Source organism: Ranitomeya variabilis, chromosome 6 (assembly GCF_051348905.1).
Source record: "Ranitomeya variabilis isolate aRanVar5 chromosome 6, aRanVar5.hap1, whole genome shotgun sequence".
NCBI classification, from domain to species: domain Eukaryota; kingdom Metazoa; phylum Chordata; class Amphibia; order Anura; family Dendrobatidae; genus Ranitomeya; species Ranitomeya variabilis.
The window spans coordinates 348,313,042-348,338,660 of record NC_135237.1 but is presented as its reverse complement, the minus strand read 5'-3'; the positions used below and the strand labels follow the sequence as shown (position 1 = coordinate 348,338,660).

The window sequence follows — 25,619 nt, the reverse complement described above, 5'->3', positions numbered from 1 at the left end:
CTTTTGTTCTGTAAGAGATACAATAGAGACCAGAAGTTTAGCATTTTTTCTTAAAGTGTGATTACTTCTGTCTGGTTGTTGCATTTTCCTTTTGATTTTAGTAAACAGGAAGCAAATGGTTGTCAGCTATAAGTATAAAAATTGTGTTTGACATTGTTTTATCCCTTTATGTTTCAGTTTTCAACATTTGCGGGGTCAAATATTTTGCATATTTTGTCATGGGTAGTCGAAAGGTTTTTTTTGTGTTTTTAGGTTAAAACATGGCAAAGACAAATGCCAAATTTATCACCAGATGTCAGGGAGCTTATTATTCTGAGAGTGAAGTCAGGCAAAAGCCAAAAAGAGGTTAACTACGGAATTCAACTGCTCTAAGAGTCAAGTGTCAGGTATAATAATGAAAGAAAAAGAAGGTTTTGGAACAGTTGACAAACCTAGAAGTGGGTGACCACAGAAAGCTTCCTCCAAATTTGCTCACATTATTAAGAAAAAGTCAGTACCTGATGTCCATAAAAGTGCTGTACAGATTCAGCATGAAATAAATGAAGAATATGGGATCACAGTGAGTCGCCAAACTGTGGTGTGATGGCTAAGAGAGGTATGGTTGAGTGCACTAGTTCCAGTGAAGAAGCCTTTCATCTCTGCAAAGAATCGAAAGGTCCGACTTGACTTTGCCAAACAACACAGCCAATGGAAAGAGTCTGTTGTGGTCGGATGAATTTAAGTTCAATCTGTTTGGCAGTGATGGCAAGCACTATATATACCGCCCAATTGGAAAACGTAATGATGTAAGTTACCAAATACCTACAGTGAAACATGGTGGTGGCAAAGTCATGGTTTAGGGCTGCTTTTCTGCATCTCCCATTGGCCCTCTGCAAAGAATTGATAGAAATATGAATGCTACCATGTAGAAGGATATACTGGAGAATGTAATGCTGCTACATGGTAAAACCAAAGTAGGCAGGGCCTAGAAATTCCAGCAAGACAATGATCCTAAGCACACATCCAATTTAGTAAAAAATTGGTTGGCAAAGAAAAATGTTCGCCTGTTGCAATGGCCAAGCCAATCACCTGATTTAAACCCTATAGAGTACCTTTGGGATGAGTTAGGGCGACCAGTTGGGGCCCGTAAACATAGCAATAGATGAATTGTTTGCAGATTTATAAATGGAATGGAGCAAGATTCCTCAGGATGTCTTGAATACCCTAGAAAAATTCTCAATTATCCTTTAAGAATGCCAGCCTTTCAGAAAATGTGGGATTCTTGGCCAAGACTTCCAGTTGAATGTTTTTGAATTCCTCTAGATGAACCCAAATGACCTGTCACCTCCTTGTCCCCTTTCTCACTCCTCCGTTCTGTTTTTCTCTCCTTGCACACTTTGCTAGGATTTTTGCATGCCTCAGCCAGAAACCTTTGTCTGCTATTCTTGCTACAATCCGTGAATGACTAAGTAATCTATAGAGGCGCTTGTATTTAGATATACTTTTAACATTTTTAAAGGATAGACATATACTGTAGTTTACCAAAGTCACTAACTCATCTGTTCTAAAACTCCTTACATGCCCAGATGAATATTGATATATGGAAATTATTGAAGGATTACTTTACAGTGAAGCAGTTCTTTTACAGAGGTAGCAGAGTGCTGCAGGAAATAGAAATGAACGCAGAGAGAAAAAAAACCTGAGGCAAGAGCATTAAAAATCCCTGAGACTAAGACGTCATACTGATTCCTAAGCTCAGATGAAAGAAATCTCAGTGCATTACTGAAATTTATAACAGTCCGTATCCTACCGGCATTATAGACATCACAAGTTTTTTCAAGGTTCAAAAGCACACCAAAACATAGATGACATAAGTGGCAAAATAAATATACCTGGCGAAAATCAGAAAAACTCCAGAGAGCTGATGCACCATTAAGAATGTTCTGTACTATACGCAGTGTCATAGCATGAGTACATGGAAAATAAAGCATTGCACCCCAAACCCAGTAATAATACCCCTGAAGTGCCCCCATAAAAAAAATAACGGCCTCTGAGTGCCCCCTTTGGAATGTAGTAATGCCCCCTTAGTACCTCTTTTAAGCTGTGTGTGTGTGCGTTTTTGCAGCGTTTTTGACACCCGGAAATGGGCCAAAAACGCTAAAACACATTAAAAATAATTAAATACGGTACATATGCAAATAAAAAAACACATTATACTCACCTAACACCAAATCCCCGATGCTCTTGTCCCTTGTAAACAGTCAAAAATAATAAACAACCATATACTCTCCAGTCTGCCGTAGTCCAGGTAATCCAGAATGTCCCACGGCGATCTCACGTGTAGAACAGTCATATCAGGAGATGTGATTATTCTAGCCGGCCGCTGAATCCACACTGACAGGAGCGTCACCACTCCCGCAGTGTGTAGCACTGAGCTGCCGTGAGAGAGGTCACACAAGTTCATCAGCTGATGAGCCCGAGTGATCTCACTTACGGCACCAACTTTCTCACGGCAGCTCAGTGCTATACACTGCAGGAGATGACACCAAGCCCTAATCCCATTACCCTGATGCTACTGCATCGAAACGAAAAAGGTGCTGAACCAAGAAATTATATCATAAACATTATTTTAAATATCTTTATTTACCTTAAAAAAAAAAAACATTCATTGCTCTACAAAAACGCATGCAAAAAATGCATATAAAACCATGGCAAAAACGCATAAAAAAAGCATCAGTAAACGCTGCGGGTTGGACCCTGCATACTTGCGCAGCGTCCAACCCACAGCGTCCAGATGTTACAGCACAGTGGATAGGATTTCAAGAAATCTCATGCCCACAATGCGTGCACAGACCCCCGCGGATCACCTGCGTAGACAGACATGGAGCGCATCTTTCCAGATTGCAGCATGTCTATTTATCTTGCGGAGACACAAGCCTCCGCAAGATAAAATTCACCCATACAATGTATTAGAAGTGATGAACCCAAACGGGTCAATGAAAAAATGCGGATTCACCTGCGTTCAATAGTTGGCAGCGCTTTGGATGCACGGATATGTGCGACGTCTAAAGCGCTGCCAATTCCTGAATGTGCGCACATACCCTCAAAGTAGTGATACCCCCTGAGTACCCACTCTAGAAGTGACAATGCCAGCCTCCATAAAAAACAACAAAGTTTATACTCATCTAATCTGAGCAACCAAGTTCTTTTTACCCCTGCACACAGAGCAGGCTGGCACATGAGGCACAATGCTGTGATGGCATTGCAATGGCTGAGCTGGGACACTGCCATCTTGTAGGCAATAGGCCAATGGGAGTCTGTGGCCTACAGGACAGAGAGTGATGGGACCTATGAACCCATCAAGTTGACTCCGATACTGTTCAAAGTGGTGCTCATACTGATTAAAGTGGCACTGAGCCAGATCTTCGGAGCTAGTAACATCACTACTATTATCTTTTCTTGAAGAATTTTGTGCCCAGGGCAACTAACCCTTTGCCCCCCACATACTATTCTACTGAGTGTACACTATGGATAAAAAGTGGTTTAGTCCTGAACATGGGGCCAAAAGAATAGGTGACAACTTTCCGATCGTTTGAGATCCAACCGCAAGGGCCCTCAATGATCCTGAGGATGAGCCTCTGAAAAGCCCTGATGGAATGAAGAGGTAGCATCAACGCTCCATTATTTGTCTAAGTGAGTACAGTGCTCTTTCTTTGCAACATTTCGAACATGGAAATTGTAGTGTATTCATGTCACCTGTTCTTTTCCGGTAAAACACTAATTTTTTACCCCTAGTATTTTTTTCCAAGTCTCAAAAAAGTATAAGATCATTATCCATTAAAAAGAGCATGGCACTTTGTAAAAAAAAAAGTCAAATACGAGGAGCTCCTCTGACTCTCCAATGCTTTTTAGTTTTGCACTGTGTCACTCCATTACAGAGATATTCAAATTTATTGCTTTTATAGTGCAGTGTGTGAAATTTCTCCTTGGAGACTAACTGGGCATTTCTTTTGCGTTTTCTCTGGGGTGGTGTGCTTTCACTCTTTCCTCTTAGGTGCTGACAATCGCAGATTGGCAGCATTTCATACTGCTAGGTAAGCTGCCGAGCTGCCAATTGCAGCAACTGGGAGGGACAGGTGAAAGCAAACGCCCCAGAGTAGATTCTAAAGAAACACCCGGTTGCACTGCAAGAAGAGATTTCACATACTGCCCTGCAAAAGCAAAAAGTGAATATCTCTGCAATGGAGTGACGCAGTGCAAAACAGAAAAGAGCGGCAGAATCAGGTGAGCTCAGGGGTTTTATCATGATGTTTACATTTGTGATCAAGTTATGGGTCTTCTTTAAGCAACCACAGTATGCTATACACAATGGGGTTAAGTTACTAATGAAAAGTAAGTAAATGGTATATGGGTTGTACAGGGAATACAGGTTATCACCTATCCACAGTATAGAGAATACCTTGCTCTTTGTTAGGACCCTCAACTATCCCGAGTATGCTCCAGAGTTCCCTGATTGAGTAGAGCGGTGGTTCCACATACACAACATCACTCCATTCATTGCATATTGTACTGAATGAGACAGCCAAGTACTGTATTTGGTGGTCACCAGCAGACCAATAGACAATACATGGAGTGCTGGTGTGCATGGGAATTACAGCTCTATTCAAAAGTAGCACATACAGTAAGAGCTCTATTCTTGTGAACGGCAAGTTAAGACGTATTTGTTGGTTAGGCGATAACCTGCGTTAATTCTACAACACCTTTAATTCAGCAACCAAATAATGCAAAATCATGAAACACAATAATTATCTCTAAAGCAAAGTCAAAATGAATATTTATTCATGCAGCTTATTCTACACTGTGCTTAGACACACCGGTAATACAGTTTACCTTTATCATAGATCTCCTTTAAGACGCCTCTTTTAATGAGTTCTTCTCGGCTCTGTCTCATTGAGATTTTCCGCTCTAATGCTATGAAAAAAGAGCACAATAAAAAAAATTACAAATCATGCATCCACAGATTTATTCAATACACCAAAACAAACAAAATGTATGCCGCCATCTGACTGTGAAAATCCCACTAATAGAATAAATTACAGAAAAAGCAAAAAGGTGATCAAGCATATTGGTCATTATTATAAGGGCTTTAAAATCAGGTGAGTGAATTCAGACTAGATTGTAAATACAGATTCTCAGACTGGCTGGTATGACATCTTCAATGAATTCCTTAGCTTCTGGCTTCCTGATGATTGACAGGTCAGACCAGCATCATCATAGCACTCCTGGTCCGATTGTGTCTTCCCCAATGCTGTAAGCAGAGGCAGCTTTGCATCAGAAGCATGGGAGGGGAGTGAGGGCATGAAGCTGGCCAGGTCCAGTGCTTACAAGCTCTATTGGAAAGAGCCTGAAAGCACTGTGCTCCTTGCCTAAGAGACCGGCCACTGCTGAGAGACTGCAGAGTTGGTTGGGAACCTAGACAGTCTTGGAGAAATGTATCAAATGGCAATCCATTATTCTGAATTTGCTCACTGTAATACATCTTTTTTTCCTGCAGAAAACTGTGCAGTTGCCTGCAGCTTCCCCAGTAATGCCAACTGGTCACAGGAGCTTTTAGTAGCCAGATACATGGTCTACATTCTGAAAGGATGATTGTTTAGTCAAGTCAAACCTTTTAACTTTAGCCGTAGAAGAACATGCATTGGATTTGGAGTTTTGCAACAGACACATGGAGCTATGACCATTACCATGATACATATCGAAATGAATCGACAAGTAATTTGGGCTTTTTAGATTTGGAATGGGAATGGCAGTATGCAGTGTGTGTCAGGAAATGTATCTGGGGTATTTTAAAAATGGGGCTTTAAGGCAGGTATTGCCCGCAAGAGAGGTAGTAATAAAATGACTCATTACATTGGTTTTGAGGAAGGAACGCGGCAGTTCCGAAACGCGTTGGATGTGGTCCTTCTCGCTTTCTCTAGCCGAATCACGTGTTCACCCACGTGTTCGTGACGTCACGATAGGTCCTGCTACGGCGGAGTACCTAACGGCTACACTAGCGCTCATCGATTACACGTGGTAGGCGAGCTTGGGGCGTTTTGCCACCGGCCGGGGCAGCGCACATAGCCTGCCTACCTGAAGATACTGCACAGTCCAGTTGGTGATAAAGCGGCACCTTTTACAGAGCTGTACAAAAGATCCTACGTTAACGCTACAGATCCCTAAGGTAACTGTGCTTTATTTGTACATTATTCATACCGGACTTACGTATCTGAATCCTGGATGAAAGATTACGTTCCGGGATAGACTCCTACTTGAAGGGAGTACTCAGCGCGGGTATTTTATTATTTATTTATTATCTATTGGTTTTGAGGACCTGTCCAGTTCCCTCTGTATATTTAATTTGACTTCACTAAGCCTCCACATTCGTGTCACTATTTTCAGTACTCTCTTATGTGAAATCTGTGTAGCAGTTAACTTGTATCAAGCAGGCTCGATTTCTTGATTCTTCCAAGACATCTGACACCGGCATAAATATACAATGAGCTGCACACACATGAAGAGAGAGGAAGAGTGTCAGAGATATGCCCTAGATAACGGATTACAACTGTACTCTCTCTTACAGCAAATTAAAGTTCATCCTTTTAAAATAGAGCCATTTGTCAGAAAAGGCTCTAAATAATCCTAACCATGTCCAACCGGCAGCTCTAAACACCCCACTGACACCCTCCTCCGACAGAATATCTTTCTACATATCGTTCAACTAACACTGTCCCAAAACAAAAATATACACTCACCGTCCACTTTATTAGGTACACCTTGTCCAACTTCTTGTTAACACTTAATTTCTAATCAGCCAATCACATGGCGGCAACTCAGTGCAGTTAGGCATGTAGACATGGTCAAGACAATCTCCTGCAGTTCAAACCGAGCATCAGTATGGGGAAGAAAGGTGATTTGAGTGCCTTTGAACGTGGCATGGTTGTTGGTGCCAGAAGGGCTGGTCTGAGTATTTCAGAAACTGCTGATCTACTGGGATTTTCACGCACAACCATCTCTAGGGTTTACAGAGAATGGTCCGAAAAAGAAAAAAAATCCAGTGAGCGGCAGTTCTGTGGGCGGAAATGCCTTGTTGATGCCAGAGGTCAGAGGAGAATGGGCAGACTGGTTCGAGCTGATAGAAAGGCAACAGTGACTCAAATCGCCACCCGTTACAACCAAGGTAGGCCTAAGAGCATCTCTGAACGCACAGTGCGTCGAACTTTGAGGCAGATGGGCTACAGCAGCAGAAGACCACACCGGGTACCACTCCTTTCAGCTAAGAACAGGAAACTGAGGCTACAATTTGTACAAGCTCATCGAAATTGGACAGTAGAAGATTGGAAAAACGTTGCTTGGTCTGATGAGTCTCGATTTCTGCTGCGACATTCGGATGGTAGGGTCAGAATTTGGCATAAACAACATGAAAGCATGGATCCATCCTGCCTTGTATGGAGCATCTTTGGGATGTGCAGCCGACAAATCTGCGGCAACTGTGTGATGCCATCATGTCAATATGGACCAAAATCTCTGAGGAATGCTTCCAGCACCTTGTTGAATCTATGCCACGAAGAATTGAGGCAGTTCTGAAGGCAAAAGGGGGTCCAACCCGTTACTAGCATGGTGTACCTAATAAAGTGGCCGGTGAGTGTATAACTATGGTCATTGCATAGATCGTTGTATTATTGTACTAAGCTTAGAATTACTTTATAAAATACTGATTATTTATTATGTATAACAAAAGGTCATGTCAAGAATACGATGTAGCCGAAAAATATCTGCAAATTCAATCCAGAAAAAAAATCACCGAAGATAAGACAAAGATCACATCAAACCTTTTTCTTGATGCCGATATGAACAGACATATAAGAGGAACCAACTCACTAAAAAAAATTATTATAAAAAAGACCTGAACGGAGAACAATGAGAAATACGATGGAAAGGTGGTTCAGGGGTCTGAGAATGACTCGAGTGCAGAGGCTAAACACCTGCAGTGCTCCAGAAGTTGTGAAACTACAGATCCCAGGGGGATGAGGTCAGAAATACATTGGGCGCCATTCATCAAAGCTTTTATGCTGGAATTCTCGGGTAAAAAGCTCTGAAAAGTGGCCACATTTTGGCACAACACAAGGCTGTGTAAGGAGTTAAAAGCACCAGAAGAGTCTGGGGGCGGTTACCTTCTCGGCTCTGTGCCCGGAACCTTTGAGCTGTGCCGCAGGTTCCCTAGGGGAGAGACTTGGAGACTGGGACAGGAGGAAAGCAGCCAGAGAGCGGGAAAGGGACGCACGCAGGAGAGAGAGCAGCTTGCAGAGCAGCGTGCAGAGCCGGGTGCAGCTGCGCTCCAGAAGAGAGAGAGAAAGAGACTGCCCAGAAAGACTGCATCTTGTAGAGACTGCCCAGAAAGACTGCATCTTGTAGAGACTGCCCAGAAAGACTGCATCCAGTGAGTACTTAAAGCGGACTCTGCTGTGACTTTAGGGGGGCGCTTTGAGACCCGTTGAGAGACTACTACACCCTGGCCCCTGACTCCTGGTACAGAGACTTAACAGTGCAGAGCCCCTGTTTTCCTGGTACAGAGACTTAACAGTGCAGAGCCCTTTGTTTTCCTGGTACAGAGACAACCGTGCGGAGCCCTGATTTTCTGGCTGTGCTATAAAAGTTAAAGACTCAGAGCCTGTGCATACCACATTAACTCCCGAAACCCCAGGCAGCAGGCTCTCAGAGACTACTCTGCTCACGGACCACAGAGGGACGACAAGTGCCACTGATTCTCGGCGCCTACGTTGAAGAAGACGACCCTCCAAGCAAGTCCTCATGAGACTGATAAGTGTTCTTTTCTCAAGAAATCATGCTTAATTCTGTTTTATTGTTTAACTCCCGTATTCTTGCATTGTTTTATTGCTAGTTATTTTCCATTGCTTCCTCCCTGCGAGGAGAACCTAATTCCTGTTATTAAACCCCTCAACTGTTGGTCTGCCTGTTCCGTGGTGACATACTCAGTACCTGCACGTTTATTACATTTGGCGTAGTTGGCAGGATGTCACACGGTAGTGCGGATAGGGCAGGCCAAGCAGCGGGGGAAGTTCCCAGGTCTAGCATTTCCCTGGGAGCCATGTTGAATAATTTGCCAAGGTTCACTGGGAACAATGTAATGTTGTAGAGTTGGACAGAGCGTATCCGGGGAATGATGCGGATGCACCCCATGACACCAGCCCTGGAGGCAGAAATTGCATTGATGGCTCTGGAGGGGGAGGCGCGGGATTCTGTCATGCATAGGTCCCCCCGGGAGAGAGATACCCTGGACAAAGTGCTGCGCATACTTGAGGAAACGCATGGGGACCCCACTGACGTAGGGGAACTTCGCATGCGACTGTTTCACCGGGTACAACGGGAGGGGGAGACCGTGACCCAATTCATGAACGCCCTACAAGAGCTTCACACTGCTATCAGACGAAAGGACGGTGTAGGGGTAGGGTCAATTGATGTGGTGCTCAGAGATCAGCTAGTGACAGGACTGCGTGACGCAATGATGAAACAGGCACTGCGAGAGCGCATGCGAGTAAAGCCAGACATGACTTTCTCTGAGGTTGGCAGTGAGGCGCGTGTGCGAGAACAAGAACAGGGAGTGACGGGGCTGGTAGGAAGGGTGCAGAGCGGGGAGGTAACCACCACCGCAGGCAATATTCCCCAGTGGGTGGAGGACCTGAGAATGGAGATTAGACAGGTCCGTGAAGAAATGGCGGCCTCCAGAAGAACTCTGGCAGAGGGGCCCGGCCCTCTGGTGCGAGACAGAGAAGCTGCCCCCCGAAGGGAGGGTGAAACTACCAGGAGGAGAAGCCCTCTCACATGCTACACTTGTGGAGAGTCCGGCCACATTGCTCGATAGTGCCCCCGGCGGAGCCGACCATCCCCGCATCCTCCTTTAAACTAGGTGGCTCTGGGCTTGAGGGATGCCGCTCAGAGCGTGAAGAACAGAGGAGGAGGAGTAAAAGTCCCCACAGCCTTGTTTCCACGTGCCCTCTGGTCTGGGCAGAAATCAATGGAAGAGCAGTGCGATGCTTGATAGACACCGGCTCACAAGTGACCACCATGCCTGAGAGATATTTCCGCCATCACTTCACAGAGGCGCTACGGTCCGAATGGGGTCCTGTGATCAAACTTATGGCGGCCAATCACTTGCCCATCCCGGTCGCAGGGGTGGTATGGATGAACATAGAGGTCTGCGGAAAAGACCTCGGGAGGAGAGGAGTGGTATTGGTGGATGGAGAGGTAGCTAAAGGCCATACCGTGACCCTGGGCATGAATGTGTTAAAAGACCTCGGAAGCCTCGTTTTCAATGAGTCCCCGGAACAGTTCCTACAACAATGGAGCGACCAAACTCCCCAGAGAAGGGTCTTCCAACAACTGATACGGACCGCCCAGGTCCGGGAAGCATACAGCGACGGAAAGGAACTCGGCAAAGTCGTCGTCCCCGCCTCAGTCAATCGAGTGTTGCCCCCTGGGCAGACAGTGCTTCCCCTGCCTGTACGAGCTGGCATCCCGCTGGAGGGAGTCGAAGTCCAAATTGAGCCCAGCAGAGCCGACCAGCTGCCGTCAGGGATATTGGTCGCACGGTCCCTGGCTACCGTGCGGGATGGAACTGTCCTTGTGCGCTGCATCAATTTGGGGGAGACAGATATAACTTTGCCCCCTAGAAGCAAAGTCGCTCAAGTCCTGGGCCTTCCAGACGAATTGGTCCCCACTGAGGCGGTACAGCTGACAGCAAGGCCAGAAGATCCGTGGCTGGTGACCGTCAAGGCGGAGGCAGCTCCGGACCCCAGGTTAATGCAAGAAGGGCGCCAGATACTGGAACGCATGAGGGCGGAGCTCTCGGAACTTACTCCGCAGCAGGTACCTCAGGTAGAAGCTGTATTGGGGAAATTTCAGGATGCGTTCGCCAAAGATGAAGATGACTTTGGACGTACCACGGCCATTACCCACGAGATACCCACCGGGGATGCGGCTCCAATCCGGGAACGGTACCGCCAAATACCTCCACAGATGTACCAGGAGGTGAAGGGAATGCTGTCACACATGCTGAAGAAGGGAGTTATACGTGAGAGTCAGAGCCCGTGGGCTGCCCCTATCGTCTTGGTGAGAAAGAAAGACGGGTCCCTGCGGTTCTGTGTGGACTATCGGCGGCTCAATGCTTGCACAGTGCGGGACTCGTACCCACTGCCCAGGATAGAGGAGTCCCTGACGGCACTAGGGAATGCCAGATATTTCTCCACGTTAGACTTGGCCAGCGGCTACTGGCAGGTGCCCATGTCTGAGCAAGACCGAGCCAAGACGGCCTTCATCCTTCCGATGGGACTGTATGAGTTTGACCGGATGCCCTTCGGCCTAGCAAACGCCCCAGGAACATTTCAGCGACTCATGGAGAGATGTCTGGGAGACCTGAACTTTGAAGCCACTTTGATCTACTTGGATGATATCATCGTCTTTGCCCCCACCTTTGAGGAGCATCTGCAGAGATTAGAGCAAGTTCTGAGTCGGCTACAGAAGTATGGCTTGAAAGTGAAACCCCAGAAATGTCACCTCTTCCGTACCGAGATTGAATACTTGGGACATGTTGTCTCCGCTGAAGGGGTGAGGCCTTCCCAGGAGAAGATCGCTGCGGTACAAGAGTGGCCAACTCCAAAAACGGTGAAAGATGTGCATGCATTCCTGGGACTCACGGGATACTTCAGACGCTTTGTAAAAGACTTTACCCGCCTTGCTAATCCACTCCAGGAGTTGTTGAGGGGAGTGCCCTCTTGCGCCAAAAACAGGAACATACAGTGGGGGAAGCATCAGGAGGAGGCATTCTTGGCTTTGAAGAAGGCATTGACGGAGGCCCCCGTGCTGGCCTACGCTGACTTCACACAACCGTTCATCTTGCACACTGACGGGAGCCTGCAGGGCCTCGGGGCTGTACTGTCGCAGATGCAGGACGGGAAAGAGCGCGTCATCGCATACGCCAGTCGGTCTCTGCATGACTCAGAAAGGAATCCAGAAAATTACAGTTCATTCAAGCTGGAGTTGTTGGCGCTGGTGTGGGCAATGACTGAGAAGTTCGCGGAATATCTGGCTGGCTCAGAAGTTCATGTACGCACCGATAACAATCCGTTGGCCCATCTCGAGAATGCCAAGTTAGGCGCCCTAGAACAACGTTGGGTAGCCCGAATGGCCAAGTTCCGATACAGAATTTCGTATAAAAGAGGAGCTGAGAATGTACATGCGGATGCCCTCTCTCGAGTAAACTATCGCAAACCAGCACCCAGCCAGGATGAAGAACTGGAAGATGTAGAGGTTCCAGGTTTTGGAAAGACTGCCAGGATGGTGGCAGCGGCACGGGAAATTGAGCAGGAAGAGGCCTGTGTGAATTTACTGGAGACCCCGCGATGAGTGGGTCCGAGTACAACAGGAGGATCCGGAGCTAGCTCAGCTGAGAAGGTGGGTCGTGTCTGAACAAATGCCCAATCGATGTGAGAGGAGGTCCATGTCACCTGAAGTACTGAAGATGCTACGCCAGTGGGAGAGGCTCGAGTTGCGGGATGGTATCCTGTACCGGAAGGTATTCCTGCAAACAGAACTCAGTCTTGTATGGCAGACAGTGATTCCCTCGTCCATGATAGACCAGGTGGCTAAGGAAGCACATGAGAAAGGAGCACACTTTGGGCCAGAAAAGACTTTCCAGTGGTTACAGCGCCTATTTTATCACCCCCACTTAAGGAACACTGTGGATAAAGTATGTCGGCAATGCAGAAGTTATGAGCTGGTCAAACCACCAGAACAAAGAGCTCCCACAGAGACGGTGAGGTCTTCTGGCCCCATGGACCTACTGGCAATAGATTACTTGACAATTGGACCAGCACATCAAGGTTATGAGCATTGTTTAGTGATGATAGACCACTTTACTAAATTTGCCGTAGTGACGCCCACGCGGACCAAACTGCCGAGTCTGCGGCTCACGCAATCTGCAAACACTTCATTCAGGTGTACGGGTGTCCCAAGCGCATCCATTCTGATCAAGGGGCCTGCTTCCTCGGAAGAGTGATGGAGGAGCTGCACCAGCTGTACAAAATAGATAAGTCCCGGACCACCCCTTATCATCCACAGGGGAATGGGGCTTGTGAAAGATTTAACCGCACTCTGATTCAAATGCTGAGGACTCTGGAGGAGGACCAGAAGGTGAAGTGGACTGAGTCCGTCCCTGAATTGGTGTGGGCATATAACAATCGTAAACACAGCACTACCGGATTCACCCCCTACTCTCTGTTCTTTGGCCGACCCGGGAAGGGACTGGCAAAGCTGGCGCTGGAACCCGAGGAGGACTACCCACGGACGGGGGTGTACTCCTGGGTTAAAGAACATCGTCGTCGGCTGCGGACAATTCAACGTCTAGTGCAGGACCGGCTACAAGAATTGGAGCATCCCCAGGTAGCTCCTAAAAAGGGGACAGCCCTGTGGCCTGGAGACCGAGTCTTAGTGAGGGAAAAGCGCCCACACAACAAACTGGAGTACCGATGGGAGAAAAGGCCGTACCGAGTGAAGCGGCGGCTCGGCAACGGGGGTCCCGTTTATGAGGTCCAGCCCGAAACGGAAGAAGGGACTCCCACCCGCACGCTGCACAGGAATATGTTGCGTCCATGTTTATCTCGAGATCCTGAATCAGTCCAATTGGCTCCAGCACCCCCACCGGCTGCGCCAGTGATCAATGTAGATGTGGAAGATGAGGAAGACTTCGAATCTCCTCCAGTGAACCCAGGAACAGGGCTGGTGCCAGATTCTACCAACGTATCAGAGGAAGCCTCGACTCCTCCCACAGCAGCTGACACCACCGCCCCTGCTGGTTTTAGACGCTCTGAACGTTCAACGGCTGGTGTACCCCCTGTTTGCTACAATCAGGATGAGTTCATCTGGCAGCAGATTGTGCAAGGACTAGAAGATTGCCAACAGGAGCTCCTGAAGATCTCGCCCGTGGAATGGCAAGCAGAAAGAGGGGGGGAATGTAAGGAGTTAAAAGCACCAGAAGAGTCTGGGGGCGGTTACCTTCTTGGCTCTGTGCCCGGAACCTTTGAGCTGTGCCGCAGGTTCCCTAGGAGAGAGACTTGGAGACTGGGACAGGAGGAAAGCAGCCAGAGAGCGGGAAAGGGACGCATGCAGGAGAGAGAGCAGCTTGCAGAGCAGCGTGCAGAGCCGGGTGCAGCTGCGCTCCAGAAGAGAGAGAGAAAGAGACTGCCCAGAAAGACTGCATCTTGTAGAGACTGCCCGGAAAGACTGCATCTTGTAGAGACTGCCCAGAAAGACTGCATCCAGTGAGTACTTAAAGCGGACTCTGCTGTGACTTTAGGGGGGGCGCTTTGAGACCCGTTGAGAGACTACTACACCCTGGCCCCTGACTCCTGGTACAGAGACTTAACAGTGCAGAGCCCCTGTTTTCCTGGTACAGAGACTTAACAGTGCAGAGCCCCTTGTTTTCCTGGTACAGAGACAACCGTGCGGAGCCCTGATTTTCTGGCAGTGCTATAAAAGTTAAAGACTCAGAGCCTGTGCATACCACATTAACTCCCGAAACCCCAGGCAGCAGGCTCTCAGAGACTACTCTGCTCACGGACCACAGAGGGACGACAAGTGCCACTGATTCTCGGCGCCTACGTTGGAGAAGACGACCCTCCAAGCAAGTCCTCATGAGACTGATAAGTGTTCTTTTCTCAAAAAATCCTGCTTAATTCTGTTTTATTGTTTAACCCCTTAAGCCCCGAGGGTGGTTTGCACGTTAATGACCGGGCCAATTTTTACAATTCTGACCACTGTCCCTTTATGAGGTTATAACTCTGGAACGCTTCAACGGATCTTGGCGATTCTGACATTGTTTTCTCGTGACATATTGTACTTCATGTTAGTGGTAAAATTTATTCGATATAACTTGCGTTTATTTGTGAAAAAAACGAATATTTGGCGAAAATTTTGAAAATTTCGCAATTTTCCAACTTTGAATTATTATGCCCTTAAATCACAGACATATGTCATGCAAAATACTTAATAAGTAACATTTCCCACATGTCTACTTTACATCAGCACAATTTTGGAACCAAAATTTTTTTTTGTGACGGAGTTATAAGGGTTAAAAGTTGACCAGCAATTTCTCATTTTTACAACACCATTTTTTTTTAGGGACCACATCTCATTTGAAGTCACTTTGAGGTGTCTATATGATAGAAAATACCCAAGTGTGACACCATTCTAAAAACTGCACCCCTCAAGGTACTCAAAACCACTCTGAAGAAGTTTATTAACCCTTCAGGTGTTTCACAGGAATTTTTGGAATGTTTAAATAAAAATGAACATTTAACTTTTTTTCACACAAAATTTATTTCAGATCCAATTTGTTTTATTTTACCAAGGGTAACAGGAGAAAATAGACCCCAAAAGTTGTTGTACAATTTGTCCTGAGTACGCTGATACCCCATATGTGGGGGTAACCCACTGTTTGGGCACATGGCAGAGCTCGGAAGGAAAGGAGCGCCATTTGACTTTTCAATGCAAAATTGACTGGAATTGAGATGGGACGCATGTTGCATTTGGAGAGCCCCTAATGTGCCTAAACATTGAAACCCCCCACAAGTGACACCATTTTGGAAAGTAGACCCCCTAAGGAACTTATCTAGATGTGTGGTGAGCACTTTGACCCAACAAGTGCTTCACAGAAGTTTATAATGCGGAGCCGTAAAAATAAAAAATCATATTTTTTCACAAAAATGATCTTTTCGCCCCCAATTTTTTATTTTCCCAAGGGTAGGAGAAGAAATTGGACCCCAAAAATTGTTGTGCAATTTGTCCTGAGTACGCTGATACCCCATATGTGGGTGTAAACCATTGTTTGGGCGCAGGGCAGAGCTCGGAAGGGAAGGAGCGCCATTTGACTTTTCAATGCAAAATTGACTGGAATTGAGATGGGACGCCATGTTGCGTTTGGAGAGCCCCTGATGTGCCTAAACATTGAAACCCCCCACAAGTGACACCATTTTGGAAAGTAGACCCCCTAAGGAACTTATCTAGATGTGTGTTGAGCACTTTGACCCAACAAGGGCTTCACAGAAGTTTATAATGCAGAGCCGTAAAAATAAAAAAATCATATTTTTTCACAAAAATGATCTTTTCGCCCCCATTTTTTTATTTCCCCAAGGGTAAGATTAGAAATTAGACCACAAAAGTTGTTGTGCAATTTGTCCTGAGTACGACGATGCCCCATATGTGGGGGTAAACCACTGTTTGGGCGCATAGCAGAGCTCGGAAGGGAAGGAGCGCTATTTTACTTTTCAATGCAAAATTGACTGGAATTAAGATGGGATGCCATGTTGCGTTTGGAGAGCCCCTGATGTGCCTAAACATTAAACCCCCCCACAAGTGACACCATTTTGGAAAGTAGACGCCATAAGGAACTTATCTAGATGTGTTTTTAGAGCTTTGAACCCCCAAGTGTTTCACTACAGTTTATAATGCAGAGCCGTGAAAATAAAAATTCTTTTTTTTTTCACAAAAATGATTTTTTAGCCCCCAGTTTTGTATTTTCACAAGGGTATCAGGATAAATTGGACCCCAAAAGTTGTTGTCCAATTTATCCTGAGTACGCTGATACCCAATATGTGGGGGGGAACCACTGTTTGGGCGCATGACAGAGCTCGGAAGGGAAGGAGCGCCATTTGGAATGCAGACTTAAATGGATTGGTCTGCAGGCGTCACGTTGCATTTGGAGAGCCCCTGATGTACCCAAACAGTACAAACCCCCCACAAGTGACCCCATATTGGAAACTAGACCCCCCAAGGAACTTATCTAGATGTGTTGTGAGAACTTTGAACCCCCAAGTGTTTCACTACAGTTCATAACGCAGAGCCGTGAAAATAAAAATTCTTTTTTTTTTTCACAAAAATGATTTTTTAGCCCCCAGTTTTGTATTTTCACAAGGGTATCAGGATAAATTGGACCCCAAAAGTTGTTGTCCAATTTGTCCTGGGTACACTGATACCCAATATGTGGGGGGGAACCACTGTTTGGGCGCATGACAGAGCTCGGAAGGGAAGGAGCGCCATTTGGAATGCAGACTTAAATGGATTGGTCTGCAGGCGTCACGTTGCATTTGCAGAGCCCCTGATGTACCCAAACAGTACAAACCCCCCACAAGTGACCCCATATTGGAAACTAGACCCCCCAAGGAACTTATCTAGATGTGTTGTGAGAACTTTGAACCCCCAAGTGTTTCACTACAGTTTATAACGCAGAGCCGTGAAAATAAAAATTCTTTTTTTTTTCACAAAAATGATTTTTTAGCCCCCAGTTTTGTATTTTCACAAGGGTAGCAGGAGAAATTGGACCCCAAAAGTTGTTGTCCAATTTGTCCTGAGTACGCTGATACCCAATATGTGGGGGGGAACCACTGTTTGGGCGCATGACAGAGCTCGGAAGGGAAGGAGCGCCATTTGGAATGCAGACTTAAATGGATTGGTCTGCAGGCGTCACGTTGCATTTGCAGAGCCCCTGATGTACCCAAACAGTACAAACCCCCCACAAGTGACCCCATATTGGAAACTAGACCCCCCAAGGAACTTATCTAGATGTGTTGTGAGAACTTTGAACCCCCAAGTGTTTCACTACAGTTTATAACGCAGAGCCGTGAAAATAAAAATTCTTTTTTTTTTCACAAAAATGATTTTTTAGCCCCCAGTTTTGTATTTTCACAAGGGTAGCAGGAGAAATTGGACCCCAAAAGTTGTTGTCCAGTTTGTCCTGAGTACGCCGATACCCCATATGTTGGGGTAAACCCCTGTTTGGGCACACGGGAGAGCTCTGAAGGGAAGGAGCACTGTTTTCCTTTTTCAACGCAGAATTGGCTGGAATTGAGATCGGATGCCATGTCCCGTTTGGAGAGCCCCTGATGTGCCTAAACAGTGGAAACCCCCCAATTATAACTGATACCCTAATCCAAACACACCCCTAACCACACCCCTAACCCAGACACACCCAACCCTATTCCCAACCGTAAATGTAATCCAAACCCTAACCCTATCTTTAGCCCCAACCCTAACTGTAGCCCCAACCCTAGCCCCAACCCTAACCCTAATGGGAAAATGGAAATAAATACATTTTTTTTAATTTTTTTATTTTTCCCTAACTAAGGGGGTGATAAAGGGGGGTTTGATTTACTTTTATAGCGGGTTTTTTAGCGGATTTTTATGATTGGCAGCCGTCACACACTGAAAGACGCTTTTTATTGCAAAAAATTTTTTTTGCGTTACCACATTTTGAGAGCTATAATTTTTCCATATTTTGGTACATAGAGTCATGTGAGGTCTTGTTTTTTGCGGGACGAGTTGACGTTTTTGTTGGTAACATTTTCAGACACGTGACATTTTTTGATCGCTTTTTATTCCGATTTTTGTGAGGCAGAGTGATCAAAAACCAGCTATTCATGAATTTCTTTTGGGGGAGGCGTTTATACCGTTCCACGTTTGGTAAAATTGATAAAGCAGTTTTATTCGTCGGGTCAGTACGATTACAGCGATATCTCATTTATATCATTTTTTTATGTTTTGGCGCTTTTATACGATAAAAACTATTTTATAGAAAAAATTATTATTTTGGTATTGCTTTATTCTCAGGACTATAACTTTTTTATTTTTTTGCTGATGATGCTGTATGGCGGCTTGTTTTTTGCGGGACAAGATGACGTTTGCAGCGGTACCATGGTTATTTATATCTGTCTTTTTGATCGCGTGTTGTTCCACTTTTTTGTTCGGCGGTATGGTAATAAAGCGTTGTTTTTTGCCTCTTTTTTTTTTTTTTTCTTACGGTGTTTACTGAAGGGCTTAACTAGTGGGCCAGTTTTATAGGTCGGGTCGTTACGGACGCGGCAATACTAAATATGTGTACTTTTATTGTTTTTTTTATTTTATTTAGATAAAGAAATGTATTTATGGGAATAATATATATATTTTTTTTTCATTATTTTGGAATATTTTTTTTTTATTTTTTTTTACACATTTGGAAATTTTTTTTTTTACTTTTTTACTTTGCCCCAGGGGGGGACAATACAGATCGGTGATCTGTCAGTTTGCATAGCACTCTGACAGATCACCGATCTGAGGAAAGTGCAGGCTGCTTCACAGTGCCTGCTCTGAGCAGGCTTCTGTGAAGCCACCTCCCTCCCTGCAGGACCCGGATCCGCGGCCATCTTGGATCCGGGTCTGGAGCAGGCAGGGAGGGAGGTAAGACCCTCGCAGCAACGCGATCACATCGCGTTGCTGCGGGGGGCTCAGGGAAGCCCGCAGGGAGCCCCCTCCCTGCGCGATGCTTCCCTGCACCGCCGGCACATCGCGATCATGTTTGATCGCGATGTGCCGGGGGTTAATGTGCCGGGGGCGGTCCGTGACCGCTCCTGGCACATAGTGCCGGATGTCAGCTGCGATAGGCAGCTGACACCCGGCCGCGATCGGCCGCGCTCCCCCCGTGAGTGCGGCCGATCGCGTATGACGTACTATCCCGTCACCAGGAATTAAGTCCCAGGTCACCTTGACGGGATAGTACGTCAAACGGGATTAAGGGGTTAACTCCCGTATTCTTGCATTGTTTTATTGCTAGTTATTTTCCATTGCTTCCTCCCTGCGAGGAGAACCTAATTCCTGTTATTAAACCCCTCAACTGTTGGTCTGCCTGTTCCGTGGTGACATACTCAGTACCTGCACGTTTATTACAGCTGCACTAACATTTTGCAACTTTTGGCGGTCTCATACCATTTTTGGGTGGAGTGGGGTGGGACGGGGAAGTGTCAACCCCCAGTGTGAAGATTCATGACGAGTGGCAATGTTCCTACAAATCCTACTCCTGTCCCTGAATGGAGCAAGATATGAGGCGAGGCAAACACTGCTTTTCAGACACGTCAGATTCATTAAGAGATGTGTGCTGCTAAATAAATCAGGAGCGTCTGACTCCAGCACACCTCTCCTTCAAGACTGGTGTCAACAACGCCTATTCTTTTACTCTGGTTTTGGATGAAATTACAGGGACTCTTTATTGATGTTCACAATCTGGACCACTGGAGGTGATAAGCTCTACGCTATATCTGTATACTATATCTTCTAATGCATGTAGCACAGGATCCATTCACATCTGATATTTGTTATATTCTATGTGTGGTGTGATAAATGGACACAGTCACCTAACCTTTGGACAATAACAACTTGTACACTTCCCACAGTTCAGCAAAAATGAGTACACCTACTTAAAAAAGAAACTTTCATTACAAAATCTTCAGTTTTACTCAAATTAGTTGAAGCCAAAATAAATACACCCCACATCAAAAACTACATGTATTATTTTCTATGACCTCCATGAATTTTAATGACAGCATCAGATCTTCTAGGCAAAGAATGAACAAATTGGTGACATATTGCAACATCTATCTTTTTCCATTCTTCAAGAATGACATTTTTAGAGTCTGTATTATGGATGAACAGTGATGCTCAACTTGTCTCTTCAGAACGTCCCATAGGTGTTTGGTTGGGTTCACATCAGGAGACAAACTTGGCCACTGAATCATTTTCACTCCGTTCTCCTTCAGGAATGCATCATTGGCCTTAGACGTATGTTTTGGACCATGGTCACGATGATCACGATGGAAAAGTGCACATCTGCTAAAGGCATGGAGTAAAATTGCATCTTCTCTTCCAGTATAGAGCACCTATAGAGCACATCTGTGAATTCATGATATCATCATGGTGTAGTTACCTGACACCAGCAGCACTCATGCAGTCCCCCATAAGGACACTGCCACCACCATGTTTCACTGTAGGCGCAGTTTTGAAGCCATCATTTCCAAAACCATTTGTCTTGGTCTCATTACTACAGAGTACAGAGCCCCAGTAGTCTTCATGTTTTTCAGCAGGGGCCCTGGAAATTGTAGGTGAGCATTTTTTTTTGCATGGGCTTTAGTAGAGGCTTCCTTTGTGGATGACACCCATGCATTCCATTCCTCTGCTGTGTACGCCATATTGTGTCATGGGAAACACTCAATCTGGTTTGGCTTTCTAGTTATTTAGCTAACAGCCTTGAACTAGCATGTTGACTTTCTTCAACCTTTCTTATCAGAAGATGCTCCTGTTTAGGTGTTAACTTCCATAGCTAGTCTGGACGTCCCTGTGAGATGGCAGCAGTTCCATCTTTGTTACATTTTTGTATCGCTTTTAATCCAAAATTCTGACTGATAAGAAAAGCTTTGCTGAAATTCTTGTAGCCTTAACTTTTCTTGTGTAAAGAAATTATTTCTTTTTTCAGGTCTTGTGACATTACTCTACCATGTGGTGCGATTACTGACATCATGGAATGGGAATGGGGTTTCTCTATTAAGTAACGCCCTTTTATTGTCAGCTTTTTGTTTGACACCTAATAATTAGACTTACCTGGGGTTGAATTCTTGTTGATTAGAACTTTGTAGTCTGAACTTTAGCTTTGCTCAGTCTTAGGACTACAAAATTCTAATTCTCACTGGAGTGTACTCAATTTTGCAAGATGGTCTTGAATGAATTTGTTAAGAAAATTACTTTTTTTGTGAACATAATATCATATCTTGTTTAGTCCACATCTGTGGGAATATTGCGTGGTATGGTATCCCATAGAAAATCATGATTCTGAAGGTTTCTGATAAATCTGTTGGGGTGAACTCATTTATGCTGAGCGCTCTATATGAAACATGGTGGTTGCAGGATGACCATATGTACCTATTATTGAGGTTTCCAAAATATAAGCAATGTGTATGTACTGTATGGCAAAAATCAATGTCTACTCAAATTATTTATAAACTGGTAATGTTATTATTGTCCGTGTGGTTTGGTTGTTAAATGATGATTGATTAATACCAGACCATACGATGAGAACATGCGTAATCATACTTCATAACTCAATTACAATGCTATTTACTACAGTATTGTGTTCTTAGATTATAGCACCCCCTCCCCCACCTGCTCAATACATGTCGCTTTTCATTTCAGGGCTGCATGGCACGACACGCTTTTAGAAGAATGAGCTAAACAGCATGGCGGCCCGCTCGATAGTTGGAGTTCTACAGCGCTCTATTAAAGCTATTTAAACCTCCCCTCTCGGCTGTACCCAGAACCATGCCTCTGCCTCATTAAGCAGACTCATTTAGAGCTCTGATCTTACTACAGTACGCTATGTATAATTGCCACGCATTCATTAATGGTCTCCTCGTCAGCTTTGGCTTTCATGAATCACCTGCATACACTGCATCCATAGGAAATTGGGTTCATTCTTTATTCTCAAAAAGGGGACAGAAGATATGGCGTCCATTTATGGGAAATAAGAGTAAAACAAGCCATAAGAGATGTCTGCACAATGGAGATTGTTATGGCTTCCCAAGGTATGATAGGCGTGCGCTAATGCAGCAAGTGCTTGTGGAATCCATGAAATGTATTCCACTTCTTCCAACATCTAATAATATTTTATAATTTAGGTCATCTTTAAATAAGCAACATGGAATATTAAAAGGAATAAAAACTATTTCAAGGGATTTTCCAAAATTTTATAAAAAAAACCCCCCCAAACCTGCCACTTAGAAATATTATGAAAGCCGGCGGTCTTTGAATGCTTTCCTGTAGTGAGGACAAGCCATACAATTACATGGCCACTAGAAGTAGTATGTCACTTCATCAGTCCAGGAAAATAAACCTATCAAGAACGAGCGGAGAATTGGCGCTGGATCGGCAGGAGATTTTACAAGGAGGTACCCTTTGATTTTTTTATTTTACAAAATGTTCAGGTGCCACTTACATTTTTCAAAATCCCTGACAACCCCTTTAAGATATGACCAAGTGATGTGGATATTACCTGTGATAGGAATACAAGGGCTTGGCTCCTGGGTGAACTCCACTATGACCAATATTGATCATTAATCATTATGCCTAGAATACGGGCCCATTTAGACGAGGCGATAATGGCGGATGAGCATTCTTAGGAACGCTTATTTCATATAAGTCTAAACACTCGAAGAACAAGCAAAACACTCGTTCATTGAGGGAGATTATTTTTATGTGAGCTCAGAATCATCATTCTTGACAGCACATCATCCTGTGTAAACAGGGCATGTGCTGCCGAGAATAAAATATCCTGTGTGCATGGAGGTGCGATTGGCCAAGCTAAACAGGCTAGTAAATGGTCGCCAACAGGCTTTCATGTAGCCAATTGGTGGTCGTTTAACACTTGCAATCCTGTGGTGTAAACCTGGTCTTAGGGTCAAGCTTTAGATACCGAGCAGAGTACAACCAAGTAGAATGGCATTGCAGCAAGCAACGATGTGTTACGGCGGATTTTTTTTTATCCATATGTTTCAAAAGTTCATTTCCAGCAATGTTTCTCATAGGCAGGAACCTGAGAATCGGTTATTTACCATTTGTTTTTTTGCGTTTCAGTGAGATTTCATGACGTTTAACATTAAGGAGCCACTTCTAGAAGTCTTTTCCATGTTCAGCATGATCTGCCTATGGAGAGTTTGAAGAATTAATTTACTATTTTAAGACTTTAATGTGGGTTGTGCAGCTGTAGATATTTTTCGAGCCTAACAACTCACACAAGCTTGTAACAGCTTTCAGAATTAGATGGTAGGAAGATTACTCCCGCAACTCGTCCTTCCTCCACTCCATAATGGCTGGTGCAATCATGATGGTACTGCTATTGTGATTGGTTACCTTATGTACATTATCAGTCATGGAGCCTTGGCTCTTCTTCACTGCGTAAAAAACGCAGTAAAACTGCAAAAAATCCGCAATAAATCCGCAGCAAATCCGCACAAAAAACACGTCAAATCCGCACCTGTGTTTTCTGCCAAGAGATGCAGAATCCGCACCAAAAATTCCTAATCCTAATCCGCAACGTGTGCACATAGCCTAATAGTGTGACTGAGGCAGTGGGCAGAACCTACGGTACTTGGACCTTAGATAAAATATATTCCGGGGGAGAAAAAGGATATAGGTTTTCAGTGAGTCAGAATGTGAGGATTTTATGTATTTTATCTCACTGTTAGATGGAATAACATTTTGAGCCATGGGAAAGTTTATACATATTGGCGAGGAGTTCTACCAAATACCAGGTTCTCAGCATGAATGGCAGAAATGCAGAGCTCCTCGTTACCTTCTCCAACACCTGTAACATTAACATAGGAGTCAGATAAAAAAGAGGACTTAGTCTTCACTAGGTTTTGCAGCTGATTTACATTGGTTTTGTTGAGTCTCTCTATTCACAAACCCAGCATTGTTCAATAGCTGCATTATATTCCCCATAGACAGCAGACTCTATATACTGGTGCAGTACTAGGTGGTGTGTCAGTATTACAGGGAATCTGTCAGCAGGTTTTTGGTATTTATTCTGAGAGCAGCAAAATACAGGGCACGAGAGCCCAATTCCAGGGATGTGTGTCTTATTAAGCTATGTGTTCTTCCAATACAATCAAGTGTTTTAACAGCAGGAGATTATCACTAGAAGACTAGGTCTCAGGTGCAAACCAGTCAAGCTAATCTGTGTAACCCCGCCCCCAGCACTGATTGGCAGGTTACAATTCCCAGTGTACACAGGATGCTGCCAGTCAGGGGTGTGGGCGGGGTTATAGGCAGCACAAAAATCTTAGCTCTGCTCCATCTACATCAGACAAGCCCAGTAAGTGATATATCCCTGGAATCAGGCTCTCTGTCTCTACATCATGATGTGATCAGATGGGGAGGGTTTTTTTTTGTTTTTTTTTACCTTTTTTATGTTCTACAAGCAAGGGGTGACATACTATACAATAAACCCATGATGAGGAGAGGTGGAAGCTGCTGAATACATATGCGACTGTGTACATGTACTCTGTGACTAGCTCTGGCTTTTTGGCAGATCGTTATTCATTTCCACCTCTGGGCTGAATGTGTTATTTTGCTTGATAACGGCCTTATTACCAGAATATTGGTAATATTAATCTACGCCCACAACATCCTGCCGCCCCTCTTTGTAGCTCTCCGTGAGGACAGCACTGTTCCATGTAAAATAGCATTTACACTGCCGGCATTTCTGTACATTCTGTGATAAATTGCCCACCATTTAGCAGTTCCAGTAAAGAACATTATCCGAACCCTCTTCTTGCCTACAGCAGAATGCCTTCATGCACACGGTAGATAAAGAACAATACATCAATATGTCAATATTTCCTGGAAAAAGAGCATACTGTACTGCGCAAACAGAAAATACCGCCTGGGGAAATCAGACTGGAGTGCACAGCTTTAATGCAGATAAGAAAGGCGACTGCACAAGGCCTCGAGCCGATAGACCCAGGAACAAAGGAGATGTTGGCAGGATGCTGACGCCTGGAACCCCCGAATGATACAGTTATCAAACATTTGTACAGAGACAGACAATGGATGCGCGGCCGTCTTCTACTCCCTTTGGATTTCTACTGCAGATACTGATGCAATTCAATGTCAACCTGGCCTCATTCACTTCTATGGGGTTGTGCAGCGATTGTTTTCAGTGGGTGGCAAGGGCG

General features: G+C 44.9%; 1 protein-coding gene across 10 annotated transcripts in view; it reads right to left on the bottom strand.

The window, feature by feature from the left end:
- The window catches only part of PHACTR1 (phosphatase and actin regulator 1), a 495,254-nt gene that overhangs the window by 89,942 nt on the left and 379,693 nt on the right, over positions 1–25,619 (bottom strand). For all 10 annotated transcript variants that reach the window (XM_077269898.1, XM_077269903.1, XM_077269904.1 and 7 more), the window contains one exon: positions 4,870–4,950. In XM_077269898.1, coding sequence (XP_077126013.1) covers positions 4,870–4,950 — 81 coding nt within the window. The remainder of the gene's footprint in view (positions 1–4,869; positions 4,951–25,619) is intronic.